Source organism: Mercenaria mercenaria, chromosome 15 (genome assembly GCF_021730395.1).
Source record: "Mercenaria mercenaria strain notata chromosome 15, MADL_Memer_1, whole genome shotgun sequence".
NCBI lineage: Eukaryota > Metazoa > Mollusca > Bivalvia > Venerida > Veneridae > Mercenaria > Mercenaria mercenaria.
In genome coordinates this window covers 44,938,981-44,955,266 of record NC_069375.1, presented here as the reverse complement: position 1 = coordinate 44,955,266, position 16,286 = coordinate 44,938,981, and the positions used below count along the sequence as shown (strand labels likewise).

Below are 16,286 nucleotides of genomic sequence, written 5' to 3'. Positions count from 1 at the left end.
CCTGCAGTTTTGATAAGGATTTCACACAACCAGACCATAGTTATGGCCCTTGGCTTAGTCAAAAATATGGGTTTTACGCAAAGGACCGCCTTTCTTAAAATTGAAATAAAAACCATTACTGCTGCATAAGTTTCCAATTTTTGTTCAGTTATTCCTATGTTTCAGTCTGTCATGCCTGTATTGTGAACATTTTGCCTATTCTTTGATAATTTACTTAATTAAATGGGAATGTCTGTGGTAATGTTGTCTAACTCCTGTCCCAGTCTTGCTGTGTATATGCATTGAAGTATTTAATGTAGGTTTGTTTTATATGTGAAAAGAATGTATGTGTAAATACAATAAAGTATGGAGCGTTACAGATGTTTTTTGGAAAAAGTTATATTCCGTCACTGGCAGTTTAGTTACACACATATTTAAGCTGTTTCTGAATGTCCATTATTTGTATTTGTCTGTCCAAGCATAAGTACAGAAGACTAAAGGTGAAGGGTTTGATTCCTAGGTGAGGCATGTATATTCTGTGTGAGCTTCTGATAGAAGACCTGTTTCTGTCATTTTTTTGTCCTCCATCTCTGATGGTTGGAATTTGTCATTTGCTTCCAGAGACCATGTCAGTACTATGACAAAATCAGGGATACTGGAAGCTTATTGACACACGTGTTTTGATTAGAAGTACTTATTGGGAAAAAAAAAAAACACCAAAGTTTGAAAAATAAAACAATGTAGAAAGAATTTTCAAAAAATATTTCAGAGTGCTGTGAAGCGTTACATACACAGAAGAAGATATTTAGAGATGAAAACTGCTGTGATCCAGGTACAGGCCTACTGTAGAGGTTATCTCGTACGAAGAAAGCGCCATACTGCTGCAACCAATATACAGCGAGTATACCGAGGCCATTTAGCTCGGCAGCAGGTCAAGCTGATGCAACATGCAGCAAACAAAATACAGGCTGCCATCAGAGGTTTTCTAGCAAGAAAATTGTTGAAGAAGCAAGTTAGTGCTGCCAGAACTATACAATGTAGATACAGGGCATATCTGGAAATGAGAAAACAGCAGGGTGTTTATCATAGTACAAGAAAGGCCTGCACAGTTGTACAGAAATGTTGGAGAAGGCAATTGGCTTTGAAACGTGAGAAGCAAGAAAAGGCTGCAGTTAAAATACAGGCATGCTTCAGATGTTATTCAGATAGAAAGCGCTACCAGAAGCTGAAAGACAATGCTGTGTGTATACAAGCTGCATTTAGGGGCTGCATTCAAAGACGGGAATTCGAAAGACGTAAAAGAGCTGTGTTACTGCTTCAGAGAAGGTTTAGAGACTGTCTGGTAACTAGGCAACAGAGACAAACATTTTTGAAGACTAAAGAAGTAGTCCTTTGGATGCAGTCAAAAAGAAGAATGATAGTTCAAAGACAGAAATACCTGGTATTGTCAGACAGTGCTACTAGACTACAAGCATATGCTAGAATGTTAATCCAGAGACGTAATTTCCAGAAATTGAAATCTTCAGCAGTTACTCTTCAGAGGTATTACAGAGCCCTATCACTTGGAAGGGCATTTAGAAAGAACTTTCTGGTGTCAAAAGGAGCAGCTATCACTATTCAAGCAGCGTTTAGAGGCTACAGGGTTAGGCGGGAAGTTAGAAAATGTACGTCTGCTGCAGTTGTTATACAGAGTAACGTAAGGTGTTATATTGCTAGATGCAGATTTCTTGCACTGAAAACAGCAGCCATTGTTTGTCAGCAGAGGTACAGAGCAAAGATCTCTTGTCGGAATGAAAGTGACAATTATACAAAATTGAAAAATGCTGCTTTAGTTGTACAGAAAATGTTCCGTGGTTTGAAATCTAGGAGGGTATATGTAAGGGACAGGAATGATGTAGTAAAAGTACAGTCTGTGGTCAGAATGTACCTCCGTAGAAAACAGTTCATGAAAATGAAGAAGGCAGTCAGTACTTTGCAAGTTCGTTACAGAGCTAATCAACTTGGTAGGTCATGTAGACATCAATTTCTTGTCACTGTAGGTGCCACAATTACCCTACAAGCAGGAGTCAGGGGTTTTATTTGTCGGAAACAGTACAAGGAAATGAGGCAACAGGTCATTCAAACACAGGCTGCAGTGAGAGGTCACCTTCAGTACAGAAGATACCAAAATCTAAAACAGTCCACTATTTTGATACAGAAAAGATTTAGAGAAACCTTGATTGCTAGGCGACAAAGGTCAGATTTCGTTCAAATGAAAAAAGCTGCAGTAGTGCTTCAGAGTGCATGGAGAATGAGAAAAGAGAAAAGTATTTATTTGAAAAGAAGGTTTCTGTGTATTGTTCAGTTGTTGTTAGAAGAATGCTGAGCAAAGAGATCCAGGTTGAAAATTGCGTCAAACCGTGGAAAATATTTCTGTGCCAAGAGGGAAAGGTGAAGATGCAGACATCGTTTTTGGTCTGTAAAGGTGCAGCGTGACAATCCAGGTGCTTTAGGGGTCACAAGGGTCAAAAAACCCCCTGCAAGAAAGCACGCATCTCTTTAAAATACAACCCATTTAAAAGGGGATATGTCAAAATAAAAGTTTCTGAAATAAAGAAGGCTGCTGATTTTGCAGAGAGTTTTAGGTAATAGACTAACAAGAAAGGTACAAGGTCGTTGCAAAAGTCAGAAAGTGTAACCCCATTCGGAGCATATAAAGGCTATTTCTTCGAAGCAGTTCACAAAAATGTGCGGAGTGCGATTAAGATACAAGCTGTTGTTAGGGGATATCTCCAGCGGCAGCAGTACCAGAAGACCCAGAGCGCTTTGATTACAATACAAAGGAGAATGAGGGAAACCCTGTTGTCAAGGCAACAAAGACGTGATTTCCTGAGGCGAAACTGCTGCTTGCTGACAATAAATTTTGGAGAATGAAGCAGGAAAAAAAGAAGTTTGTCGTTGCAAACCGCATTTAATCAGTTGGATTGGGGGATTTACAACAGAAAAATCGAGTTTGATTTTTTTTCGAAGTACTATCCAGAAATATTATGTCCCGAACTGTAGGAGAAAGATGCAGAAGACAGTTTCTACTCACTGTGGGAGCAGTCATTTCAATTCAGGCATGGTTTAGAGGTCATCAAGTACGGAAGCAACTGAAATTGGAAACAAAGTCAGCCATTGTGATACAGTCAGTTTTCAGAGGTTACTGCCAGCAGAGACAGTATATGCAACTGAAACGTGCAGCAGTGGTATGTCAGAGACGTTACAAGGCTATTTCTTGGCAGAAGATGCGGGTCATTTGAATGCTAAAGGAAAAAGCCATTATCAACTTACGGCTGTGCAGAGTTTGGGAGATGCTCATAAATTTTTTAAAATGAAAACTCTGTGGGAAGTAAAAATTTTTACAGAATGCAAACAGCCAGAAGGGAACATATCAGAACAAAGATGCGTAGACCTTCGCAGGGTTTTTTGGGAGCTTACTGAAATGCAGCAAGAGTAACTTCCGGCCAAAGGGGGCTTGCCATTACAATGCAAGCATATGCTAGGATGTACATTATACGCAAGTTATTTCTGCAGACAATGGCCGCCAGGAAGAATTCAGCAGCTGTAAGGATTCAGGCTTGTGTAAGACGATACCTTGCAGTACAAAAATTTGACAGACTAAAGTCTGCAGTGGTTACATGCCAGAGAAAGTATAGGGCCAAATGTTGTGGGCAACAAGACAGGCAATATTATGTTGAACGAAAAAATCTGCTGTTAAAATACAACCCATTTCCTTTCCCTGCAATGCAAAGGGTTTACAAAAGGGTTTTTAAGCAATCTGCTTCACCTACAGTCGTGGCTAGGGTTAAAAAGTGAGGAGAAACTTTTCGAAAAAAGAATGCAGCGTTTGTCCTTAGACGAAGGGCGAGCTGAGCTTTGTCGTCAATACGAAATGCATACCACCAACTTGAGATGAACTATCAGAACAAGTTTTATAGGGCAAGATAGCTAAATCCCTGAGGGGGTTTAAAGCAGCAGAAAAAATTTAAACCCTTTTTTCCGATGATGAGAAGGGGAAAAGATTATACAAAATGAAGGTGGCCCCTTCTATAAAAGGTGCAGTAAGGTGTGGCAACCAAAAAAACGGTTAGAAGTTTGAGAACGAGAGGTGCAGGCTCAAGCTGCCATAACAAATTAGTCTGGGAAACCGAGCATGGAGGCACGAAAAAGCTCGGTTTTGAAAGAGAAAAATTTAGGAGAAAACATACTTAGATCGTTTCACGAAGTTGGAGGCAAATATTTGCAAAAGGGGTACAGCGGGGCTTCAGAAACCTAAATGATGAGGGTGGGACGAGAAAGGGTTTCAGAGTATTCTTCTGATACAGGTAAACAAGTTTGTTTGAATTTCCCATAAGTGAAGCTAGCTGCCTTGATTTTTGTTTTGTCGGAAGCTAAGCCCATTGACCTTTTTTATAAATTTAACATTGACCTTTTACAGCCTTAAATACAAATTACCTTTACACAAGTCGGAAAGCATATTTGACACAGGCTATTTGTTGGGAGGCTTAATAAATTCCCGTTGCTGTGTGTTTGTTTTCTGTTGGGAGGTTAATTCAGTTGCTTGTGTTTGTTCTTTTTTATGAAGTGAGCAGTAAATTAATTCTGTTGCTCTTTAAAGTCCTTTTCAACTTGCATTTTCCCCTTTTATAGCCCTTATTATTGTTGATTGATATCATTAATATGTCTGAAAAGAACACGAACATAAAATTTATTGTAGCGTTTTATGAGAAATAAATTTCGGGCTGCTTACATTCGAGACGCAGCGGTGATCACATTCGTCTGGTACGAACATGGCTAGCCAGACGTGATAGGGCTGCGAGAGTTATACAGAGGGTGGCTAGACAATGGTTAGCCACTGCTGACACCAGGAAGCAACATGCAGCTGCAGTTAAAATTCAGGTACTTGCACTTACTTGCTTTTCAGTATTTATTTTCCCCTCTCGTTTAATACACCCGCCCGCATAGCTCAATAGGGAGAGCGTCGGGCTATGGATTGCAGGGTCCTGAGTTCGATCCTCGGGCGGGGCGTATGCTCTCCATGACGATTCGATAAAAGACATTGTGTCTGAAATCATTCGTCCCCTTGATTCCTGTGGGGAATTGGGAGTTACTTTCAGGAACAGGTTTGTACTGGTATAGAATCCCGGAACACGGTTAGGTTAATGCCCCCGTTACTGCTGAAAAATTGTTGAAAAAAGGGTTTTAACCAAAAAAAAAATTTTTTTTTTAATTCAAAGTTGCCCCGTGTTTGTCCCGGAAAAGGGGGGGCAAGACGCTGTTTAGAAATGAAGAAAAAAAAGACACCCTTCATAAGCATTTGGGCCCCCCACCTCTAAATTTTATGGGGGGGTTATCTTTATTTTGGACACTGTTATATTGGGAAGAAACAGAACTGCAAACCACAAAAATATTACCTGAAATACGTTTTTTTAAAAGGGCCTTAACCCACCAAAAAGACTTTTTAAAAGTAGATTTTTGAAATAATTACAAAATGTAACATTTTTAAAAGTAAATCTTACACTCACCTTGTAACTTTCTTACTTGCAAAAGTTCTTGATATTGAAATATTAGGAACAGATAAAAAAAATGCATCGATTTCTTATCGGCAAAATAATGTCTCACTGAAAAAGCTGCTGTGGCTGAAACCACTGTATGTTACGACAGTGAAATTAAATAAAAGAACTTACTATACAACATTGCTGTAGGAAGTATATAAGAGCAGCTTTGCTTTCTTCCAAATTCTTTGGTGAATTTCACTTTTACTCTCAAATTGAGCATGTGTGACATATTTCATGCTGAAGGTGTAGATAATTATTCCTGTTATTGTCAGCATTTTATGATCATTTTGACAACCTGTTCCCAGATAATTTTTAGCTCGACTATTCGAAGAATAGGGGAGCTATCCTACTCGCCCCGGCGTCGGTGTTAGCATTAGCGTGAGCATCACACAAATGTTAAAGTTTGCATACCACCCCAAACATTTTCAGAGTCCATTGAGATATTGCTTTAATTTGCATACTTGTTTACCATCATGACCTCAGTCTGTAAAAAGGAGGAGGCAACTCTATCAAGCATTTTGACTGAATTATGGCCCCTTTTCGACTTAGAATAAATGTTAAAGTCTGCGTACCACCCCAAATATTTGCAAAGTCCAGAGAGGATATTTGTTTGTTTTGAGTGAATATGGAATATATCTCACTGAGAAGTGAGAAAATTTCAAATATTTTCATTTTCTTACTTCGAGGTGAGATATATTCCATATTCACTCAAAACAAACAAATTTTCTTTTTATTTTATGCTCAGTTACGTTGAGATGTGCATTTTGCAACAATTTTTAATCTCAGCGCGGGAAACAGACGCCCGTAAACAAACATGACATCAGACGTGTTGTGGCGTTATAAAGACGCACACAACATAAAGTTCTATTTTATTGTATTTTTTGCTGCATAACGTTATGAAATTCTCATTAAGTAAAATGATTTGAATCGAGAAATTTACTATAAAGAACAAAGTGCGACTACAATTTTCATCCTGTTTTAAGCAAATAATTTAAAATTCATACACAGTGTATGAGGGGGCGGAGCTATATCTCTCACAGTGTGAAAATATAGATTTCATATTTTCACAGTGTGAGTGATGAGATCTGAAAATATTTAACTGATAGAATACAGTATTTCATTAGTTAGCATAAAATAAATTGAGATATTGCTTTCATATTTTGCATACTTGTTTACCATCATGACCCCAGTCTGTAAAAAGGAGGCAACTCTATCAAGCATTTTGACTGAATTATGGCCCTTTTTTGACTTAGAATATGCTTATTGTAATGTTAAAGTTTTACTCATTGCTTATATTATACTATCAAGCACTGAGAATAGTCGAGCGCGCTGTCCACTGACAGCTCTTGTTAATAAACAGAAATTCCATACCAAAATATTGTTGAATGTGAAATTTAAATCGCTTTTATTTTATGCCTTCAGTGTTATCTTTTTCAAAGGTTACAACTGTCTGTAAACAAGTAATACTGTTTTCTTTTATGCTTTTAAAATAATAGGCATTGTGGAAAGGATACCACAAGCGTAAATCTATCAAGAATAGAAGACTGACGTTACTACGAAAACGTGTCCAAGAGACCTCAGCCTCGGCCACAGAGGAGAATAAGTTGGGTAACAGGACATCATCGGCACTTGACTTCCTCCTCAGATATAAACAGTTGTCACAGGTGCTTGATGCCCTCCAACATCTAGGTATGTTAACACATTGTATTTAATTCTAGTTCATTACAAAAATAAAAAGTACTTAAAAAAATTGTCAAATCTTTACTCTAACTAATTTCATGAATTTTTTGGTTGCTAATCTACAATTTCAGCTTAAGTTTTCTGTAAATTCTAAGTCCACAAGTTTGTTTGCAGCGTAAATTGAAAGGGTGCAGAAGATTATAGTTTTTGATTTAACAGACTAAATTAAGACTTGTTTAGAATTGAGACAGTGCCTGTATGGAGTCCTGTGGCCTATTGTATGTTTTGAATTCCACTGTTATTCAACTACTTTCTCTACAGAGGTAGCAAGTAGATTATCTTGGATATGCTGTGAGCGTATGGTTGAGGCAATACCGGTACTATATAGACTGGTACAGGGATGTAACCGCAGTCTGCCGCACATGGAGATAATAAAATACACAATCAGCATCCTTACAAATCTCTCAAAGGTATTATTTTTTTTTTTTTCTTATTTTATTTAACGTCGCACCGACACATGATAGGTCATATGGCGACTTTCCAGCTTTAATGGTGGAGGAAGACCCCAGGTGCCAGGTGCCCCTCATTATTTCATCATGAGCGGGCACCTGGGTAGAACCACCGACCTTCTGTAAGCCAGCTGGATGGCTTCCTCACACGAAGAATTCAATGCTTATACCGGTATATAACTGACAGCAGTAGCAGCTTAGCTCAATAGGGAGAGCACAGATCAAAAGGTTTAGAGTTCAATCTCGGGGCAGGTTGCATGTTCTCATTGACAATTTTCACTGTGTCTGAAGTCATTTCATTTCCCATGATCCATTGGAGAATCAACTGAAAATATTGTTTTTTGTTGCTTATGGTATGAATGGGTACCAATCTGTGACTGCATTTTATTGAGATTTGCACAGAAGGCATTTCTACTGGGAGACTCTCTTTGTAGTTTTTGTTTAAAAACAGCTGCTAGTTTAAAACTGTTTTGCTAAGAGTTAAGGTGAATGAGTAACAAACTTGTTAGCCATGTTTGGGAAAGGAAGCTTGTCTTGGTGTAAAAATGTAATAAATTGGGAGACCATTAAATAGTGACTGTTTTAAACCATTTAAGCTGACAAAAATGAAAATTTGACTATTTTATAGACCATAAATTATCTTTATTTACAACTCAACTGATTAGTTTCATAAAAATCTACTCTGTAGACAATTTTCTATTTGAGAAAATTTCATCAAAAAAGTAATAAAAAAAATTTCTTATATAATACAGTTAGAAAATTTGATTGAGGTCCAATTTTTTAGCAAAAAAATGTAGAAGCAAATAAGAATGACCATTTTTTCATTCATGTTGCAGTATGAGAAGACACGCCCAGCTGTGTACGAGGCTGAAGGGGGTGTGAACATTCTAGTGAATCTTATGCAGATATACAGAGAGAAGGGACAAATCTTCAGCAGAACATGTACACTCCTGGGCATTTTGGCCCTTGAGACACCTTGTAAAATGGTATGTATCTAAACATTAATGCACACATTACCTTATATAAATGGTACAATAACCCTTATCCTGCTGGACTGGATTGATTCAGCCTTTGCGGCCAGTGTAGATCTTGATCAGCCTGCACATCCAGGCAGTCGAATCAAGATCAGGGCTTGTATTCATAAAGCTCCTAAGGAAAAACTTTCCCTAAGGGACTAACTAAGGGAAAAGTTCCAAAGCATTTTGAAGACAATCGTGGAGATAGTTGGAATATCTAACAATATTGTCACATACAGTTTGGCATAGTATTGAAGATTATCAGTAAATCTTATAAAGTCTACACTTTTCTTTTGTGCTATGTTGTTCAGGAAAGTTTACAAAGTTAAGGATTTTCCAAAGTTTTCTCCATAGGAGCTTTATGAATATGGGCCTTGCACTGTTCGCCATTCAGTCAGTATCTTTTTGGTAATCACTCCTTTATACAGTCAATGGTATTGTCCAAATTGAAAGAAGGACAAGTTTATTATAGAAATTGAGCAGGGTAAGTGATAAGAACGTGCAAGAACACGAGCATGTTGAGAAATCTTTTGATTGGTTTGATTAACTTACCACTGTATTAGCCTTCCTTTATCTAAATTACATGTTATTGTAAAAGTTAAGTAAGCTGTAAAAGGTTAGGTAATGGAAATAAAAACATTATCTTTGATTAGCAAATGGGCATATTATCAATAATAAGTCTATAAATTTATGGGTTTGAATAACAAGTGTTTTCTACTTGTAACACCCAATATTATTGTTGTACCTGTATATTACAGAGTATCCTTGAAGATGTGAAATTGGTGGAGCGACTCCGCAGTATCCAGATGCTCACTTCACGTAAACACAAGTTAGAGGTGAACCAGCGAGTTACTCGTGCACGTATGAATGCTAGTTCCCTGAACGCGACATTTATGGTGCGATCCCCAGTGAAAAGACAAAAAATCAAACCAGACTGGTCCTTACACAAAGACAAGATGAACGAAATTGAAAACCCACTAAAAGCAATAAACTTTGTTCTAGGAAATCTTGGAATACAGGCAAATAACAGATGAAAGCTGTAAACTTTGTTCTTGGAATTCTGGGTATACAATAAACTTTGTTCTATGAAATCTTGGAATACAGGCAAGCTGTAAGCTTTGTTCTTAGAAATCCGGGAATACAGGCAAATACCCCATGAAAGTAATAAACATCTTTCTTGGAAATCTGGGAATATAGGCAAATACTAGTACCCAATGGAAGTAATAAACATGTTTCTGGAAATACAGGGAATGTAGGAAAATACCCCATGAAAGTAATAAACAATATTCCTGGAAATCTTGCAATACAAGCAAATACCCCATAAAAGTAATAAATGTTGTTCCTTGAAATCCGGGAATATAGACAAATAACACATAAAAATTATAAACATTGTCCTTGGAGATATTGGAATATAGGCAAAACAAGGTGAAAGAGAAAATGCTTATTTAATAATGTATAGATAATATCAACTAGATGTGAAGGGTAGGGTCTATAGTAATTATTATTGTATTTTCACATTTGGAGCTTAGACTTGAAACAGCTTTGGAATGAAGGCCATATTGTAATGTAGATATATATTCTGAGAGTTAAAAGTGAATGAATGCAAGATTTAGGGTTTATTATTGTGCTATGGCCATGTTTTAAAATGAAAAATATTATGGTAATGTTTAAGTTTTGTTATTGTCAGCTATGCTTAACTGTCAACTGCAGTTCTGGGGCAAGCTTGGTAGAATTTGTTGGTAGGGAATTGTACACGTATTAAATGATTTTGATGGGCAACACTCAAGATAGGTCGAAATTCTATGTGATGCAGTCAGTAGAGATAATTGATTTTACTGTTTGTTGTATGTTAGTTTATGCTGTTTATGTTCATGAAAGAAACCAAGTTAGAAATTCTTCTGATGGAATGTTTGAAGAATTTTCAGAAAATTCATCTTTTTGTTTGCTTGATGAATGTAACTTTGGTGTATGCATTACTTTGTATTTCCTTGAATTCAATTTTCGGATTATGTTTTATTCTGACAGTTTTAACATGTGTGTTGACTGTTGATTTTACTTTGTGCCTGTGAGTTTTTGATAAGTGACTCAGTATTGTAATACATGTTGTTTTGTCTTTCTGTTTCTTGTCTCATCTCTATCTTTTCTCTTTCTGTTTTACCTGTATAATTAGTTTTAGAATGACTAGAATTTTTAGACTGAATCATGTTGTACAGAATTTCATTGTTCTACGGTAATTTCTCTTTGAATGCAAGCAAAGTGATATAAATTATGTAATATTCGTAGTGGCATTATTTTGACTGATCTTTGAGAACAGTTTTTAACTGGTAAGAACATTAACAATCCTTATGTCTTATTATATAAACAAATACAAGTAATGTAGACATATAAAACTACTTCTTAAAAACAGAAAGTAGTTCTATATGGTTCTGGGACAACCTAAAAACACAAAATAGCCCTGTTCTAGAACAGCTTGTGTTTGAAAAAAAATGGAAGCACAGTCTAACTCTTGTATGATTGTATCTAACAAGGTCTGCAGTTTGGTGACTCCAGCAGTTATAGAAGTTTTGATTGCATACTTTATATTTCTGTTTCAATGTAAATGAGATCTGAAACCAAAATTTTTAGTGCTGTTTTCAAGTGTTTTGATACTATGCAGGGGCCTCCGTGGCCGAGTGGTTAAGGTCGCTGGCTTCAAATCACTTGCCCCTCATCGATGTCGGTTCGAGCCTCACTCGGGGCGTTGAATGCTTCATGTGAGGAAGCCATCCAGCTGGCTTACGGAAGGTCGGTGGTTCTACCCAGGTTCCCGCTCGTGATGAAATAATGCATGGAGGGGCACCTGGGGTCTTCCTCCACCATCAAAGCTGGAAAGTCGCCTTATGACCTAAAAAATTGTGTCTGTGCGACGTTAAACCCAACCAAAAAAAAAAAAAAAGACACTATGCAACTTGTACTGTGTTGGTGAGCTGTAAAACACCCAGATCAACTTGAAATACAAAATAAAAAACTGATGCACAAAATTTTAAATCTTCATATTTACAAACACTTACTGCTTATACAGGATAAAGGACCATAGAATTATATATCTGCATGATGTATACAAGTCTCACATGGCGTTGTAGCCAGAATGTGCAAATATCAAGTGTTAGCCAAAATATCTCAATATAATCTTCTGTTAACAAATAAGAAGTGTAGCTGCAATATATGTTAGTAATGCTAGCAAGGCTGATTCTGTAAACATGGTGTTACACATTTATTGAAAAGAGCTTTTACTGCTGTATGCCAAAACATGTTATTTTTATTTGGAACTTAATAAAATTGCTAAATACTTGTTTTTATTTTTCACCTAGTGTATCACAGGGTTTGCACATACCTGAAAAAGTCATCAGCACCAAACTCTTGAGTCTGACTAACTGTGCATTTATATATGTGCCAGATGTGACCCTCCTGCATCGCTACCTCGGGTCTTGCTTATTGTCTCCTATTTAATTTTCCTAATGCCAAAATTCTTTGTTTCAGGTAACATGCTCAAAAAAATCAGGGTAGGTAGGTCGGATTTTTTTTTTTTTTTTTAGCTCACCTGTCACATAGTGACAAGATGAGCTTTTGTGATCGTCCATCTGTCGTCCGTTCACAATTTCTTGTGCTTGTGAACATGATAGAGACCACAGTTTACAATCAATTTTAATCAAACTTGCACACAACTTGTATTGGCATAATATCTCGGTTCCTTTCGAAAACTGGCCAGATCCCATCATGGGTTCCAGAGTTATGGCCCCTTAAAGAGCAAAATTTACTATATTTGGCTTGTGAACACAATAGAGGCCACATTTTGCAATCAACCTTAATCAAACTTGCACACAAGTTGTATTGGCATAATATCTCAGTTCCTTTCGAAAACTGGCCAGATCCCATCATGGGTTCCAGAGTTATGGCCCCATGATAGAGACCACATTTTGCAATTAACTTTAATAAAACTTGTACACAACTTGTATTGGCATACTATCTTGGTTCCTTTCGAAAACTGGCCAGATCCCATCATGGGTTCAAGAGTTATGGCCCCTTAAAGGGCCAAAATTTACTATTTTTTGCTTGTGAACACGATAGAGACAACATTTTGCCATCAACTTTAATCAGACTTGCACACAACTTATATTGGAATATATCTCGGTTCTTTTCGAAAACTGGCCAGATCCCCCCATGGGTTCTAGAGTTATGGCCCCTTGAAGGTCCAAAATTTGCTATTTTGGCTTTTGCAGCCATATAGAGACTTCATTTATGGTTTGATTTGATACAAACTTGCAAAATATCTTCAACAACAATAAATCTTGGATTCCATGATGAATCTGTCAGATTCAGTCATAGGTTCTGGAGTTATTTTATATCTGATTATTTCCTCCCTTGATTTTAATCAAAATGGACTTAGTAAGTACTTATAGGACTCATTTGAAATTTCATTATTGTTATTAGTTGGACTGAGACAATCAGGGTAGATAACTATGGACTGATTTTATGTCAAATTACCTCCCTTTATTTCAAATTAAAATGGGTACCGGTATATTTCCGTAACTAATGAAGATACTGATCTGAAATTTCATTTATGCCATCACATGGACTTGGACAATCAGTTTAGATACATATTGATTGAATTTATGACAAATTACCTCCCTTTATTTTTTATGTAAATGAATATATGTTAGCAGCTTCTAATGAGATTGGTTTTAAATTGGTTATTTAAGTCTTCCGGGATAAGGAATAATCATGCTAGTACAAAAATGCAGCATTTGAGCCTAGGACCCTCAAACTTGGTATTGAGATTGGGTCTGACTAATACGTGACCCATAGGTCAAAAGGGACTGTTACAAGAAAGTATTATCCTGATGATATTTAATGTGTATGCCTATGTGATCTATGTCAAAACCTGATCTTATCATTAAGAGCAATGGTACTCAGGTGAGTGATATAGGGCCATCATGGCGCTCTTGTTTATTGAGACTTTTCGGAAATTATTTTTGTGTCGAAAAATGAAAATAAATAAGGGGATTATGCCTTTAGAGCATTGGTAAGTTGATTTCTAACATCACTGACCATGTTTAAAGCATAATAAGTGCAGTTTTGCATTTAGGGTCGGGCCAAAAATTTAGGGTAGGTCGGGATACCAGAAACAAACAATTTTTTGTTTATGCCTAATAAACAAATATAAATAAGCATATGAAAAGGTCCTTTACTTGGACAGAATATTTCTCTTCATAAATGATCTTCCTACTACTGTAATACTATGTTGTAGTGTTCGACTTTGCTGATGACTGCATAGTGTATCATGAGACTTTGTTCAGTCATAGACACTCAGTCTAGTCAGGATCCATGCTGTTCGCTTATGTTTTCTCTAATTGCAATAGGCTTTGAAAGTGACCAGCATGGATCCAGGCCAGACTGCAGGGATGCGCAGGCTGGCCTGGATCCATGCTGGTCGCAAATGCACTATGTTGGTTTTCTCATTCTGCAGCTCATTTTAATAGTTTAGAAGAATGGGAGAGAAAATGGAGGATGTCCAATGTAGACAAGTGCTACATTATGCATATTGCAAAATCCTGACTAATTACTCTCTTCATGGTAGTCCCCTGTCTGTTGTTTATCGAGCTACATATCTTGGCATAGAATTCTCTTCAAATCTTTCATGGTCACCTCATATAAATAAAATTACTAGTAAAGCCGGCCAAACTTTAGGATTTTCAAGGCATAACTTCCATTGGGCAAAACCTGAAATAAAAGCAGTAGCATACAAAACCTTTATAAGACCTCAATTGGAATATAGCTCATCAGTTTGGGATCCATTTCATGTATCGGATATCCAGAAATTAGAAAGTGTTAAAAAAAAGAGCAAATAAATTTGTAGCTAATAACTACTCTAAATCACCTGGAACTATATGACACTTTTTTAACCAGCTGAATTGGAAATCACTTGAATATAAAAGACAAAATGCTCGTCTCACTTTTTTTAGCTCACCAGAGCACAAAGTGCTCAAGGTGAGCTATTGTGACCGGTCATTGTCGGGCGTCCGTCATGCGTCAACATTTGCCTTGTGAACACTCTAGAGGACAAATTTGTGACCCAATCTTTATGAAACTTGGTCAGAATGTTAGTCTTGATGATCTCTAGGTCAAGTTTGAAACTGGATCATGTGGGGTTAAAAACTAGGTCAGTAGGTCAGATCAAACCGTGAACACTCTAGAGACCACATTTTTGACCCAATCTTTATGAAACTTGGTCAGAATGTTAATCTTGATGATCTCTAGGTCAGGTTTGAAACTGGGTCATGTTGGGTCAAAAACTAGGTCAGTAGGTCAGATCAAAGGAAAAGCTTGTGAACACTTTAGAGACCACATTTGTGACCCAATCTTTATGAAACTCGGTCAGGATGTTAGTCTTGATGATCTCTAGGTCAAATACGAAACTGGGTCATGTGAGGTCAAAAACTAGGTCAGTAGGTCAGATCAAAAGAAAAGCTTGTGAACACTCTAGAGACCACATTTTTGAACCAATCTTCATGAAACTTAGTCAGAATGTTAGTCTTGAGTCTTGCTGATCTCTAGGTCAAGTTTGAAACTGGGTCATGTGGGGTCAAAAATTAGGTCAGTAGGTCAGATCAAAGGAAAAGCTTGTGAACACTCTAGAGATCACATTTTTGATCTTTGGGAAACTTGGTCAGAATGTTAGTCTTGATGATCTCTAAGTCAAGTTTGAAACTGGGTCATGTGGGGTCATAAACTAGGTCATATGAAAGGAAAAGCTTGTGAAGACCACATTTTTGACCCAATCGTTATGAAACTTGGTCAGAATGTAAATCTTGATGATCTCTAGGTTGAGTTCTAGACTGGGTCATGTGGGGTCAAAAACTAGGTCTGTAGGTCAGATCAAAGGAAAAGCCTTAAACACTCTAGAGACCACATTTTTGACCCAATCTTTATGAAACTTGGTCAGAATGTTAGTCTTGAAGATCTATAGGTCAAGTTTGAAACTGGGTCATGTGGTGTCAAAAACTAGAACATAGGTCAGATCAAAGGAAAAGCTTTTGAACACTCTAGAGACCACATTTGTGCCCCAATCTTTATGAAACTTGGTCAGAATGTTAGTCTTGATGATCTCTAAGTCAAGTTCGGAACTGGGTCATGTAGGATCAAAAACTAGAACAGTAGGTCAGATTTTGCATTTTGGAAAAGCTTGTGAACACTCTAGAGACCACATTTGTGACCCAATCTTTATGGAACATGGTCAGAATGTTAGTCTTGATGATCTCTAGGTCAAGTTCGAAACTGGGTCATGTGGAGTCAAAAACTAGGTCAGTAGGTCAGATCAAAGGAAAAGCTTGTGAACACTCTAGAGACCACATTTATGACCCAATCTTTATGAAACTTAGTCAGAATGTTAGTCTTGTTAATCTCTAGGTCAAGTTTGAAACTGGGTGATGTGGGGTCAAAAACTAGGTCAGTAAATCAGATCAAAGGAATAGCTTGTGAACATT

At 37.2% G+C, this 16,286-nt stretch overlaps 1 protein-coding gene across 1 annotated transcript in view; it reads left to right on the top strand.

Annotated features, from left to right (window-relative positions):
* LOC123553514 (abnormal spindle-like microcephaly-associated protein homolog) overlaps positions 1-12,089 on the top strand; it is a 41,183-nt gene extending 29,094 nt beyond the window's left edge. The window contains exons 17-25 of the mRNA XM_053524219.1: positions 749-2,312; positions 2,696-2,863; positions 2,989-3,238; positions 3,471-3,812; positions 4,758-4,899; positions 7,055-7,247; positions 7,560-7,708; positions 8,584-8,733; positions 9,522-12,089. Coding sequence (XP_053380194.1) covers positions 749-2,312; positions 2,696-2,863; positions 2,989-3,238; positions 3,471-3,812; positions 4,758-4,899; positions 7,055-7,247; positions 7,560-7,708; positions 8,584-8,733; positions 9,522-9,797 — 3,234 coding nt within the window. The 3' untranslated portion in view covers positions 9,798-12,089. The remainder of the gene's footprint in view (positions 1-748; positions 2,313-2,695; positions 2,864-2,988; positions 3,239-3,470; positions 3,813-4,757; positions 4,900-7,054; positions 7,248-7,559; positions 7,709-8,583; positions 8,734-9,521) is intronic.
* Positions 12,090-16,286: the final 4,197 nt, after the last annotated feature.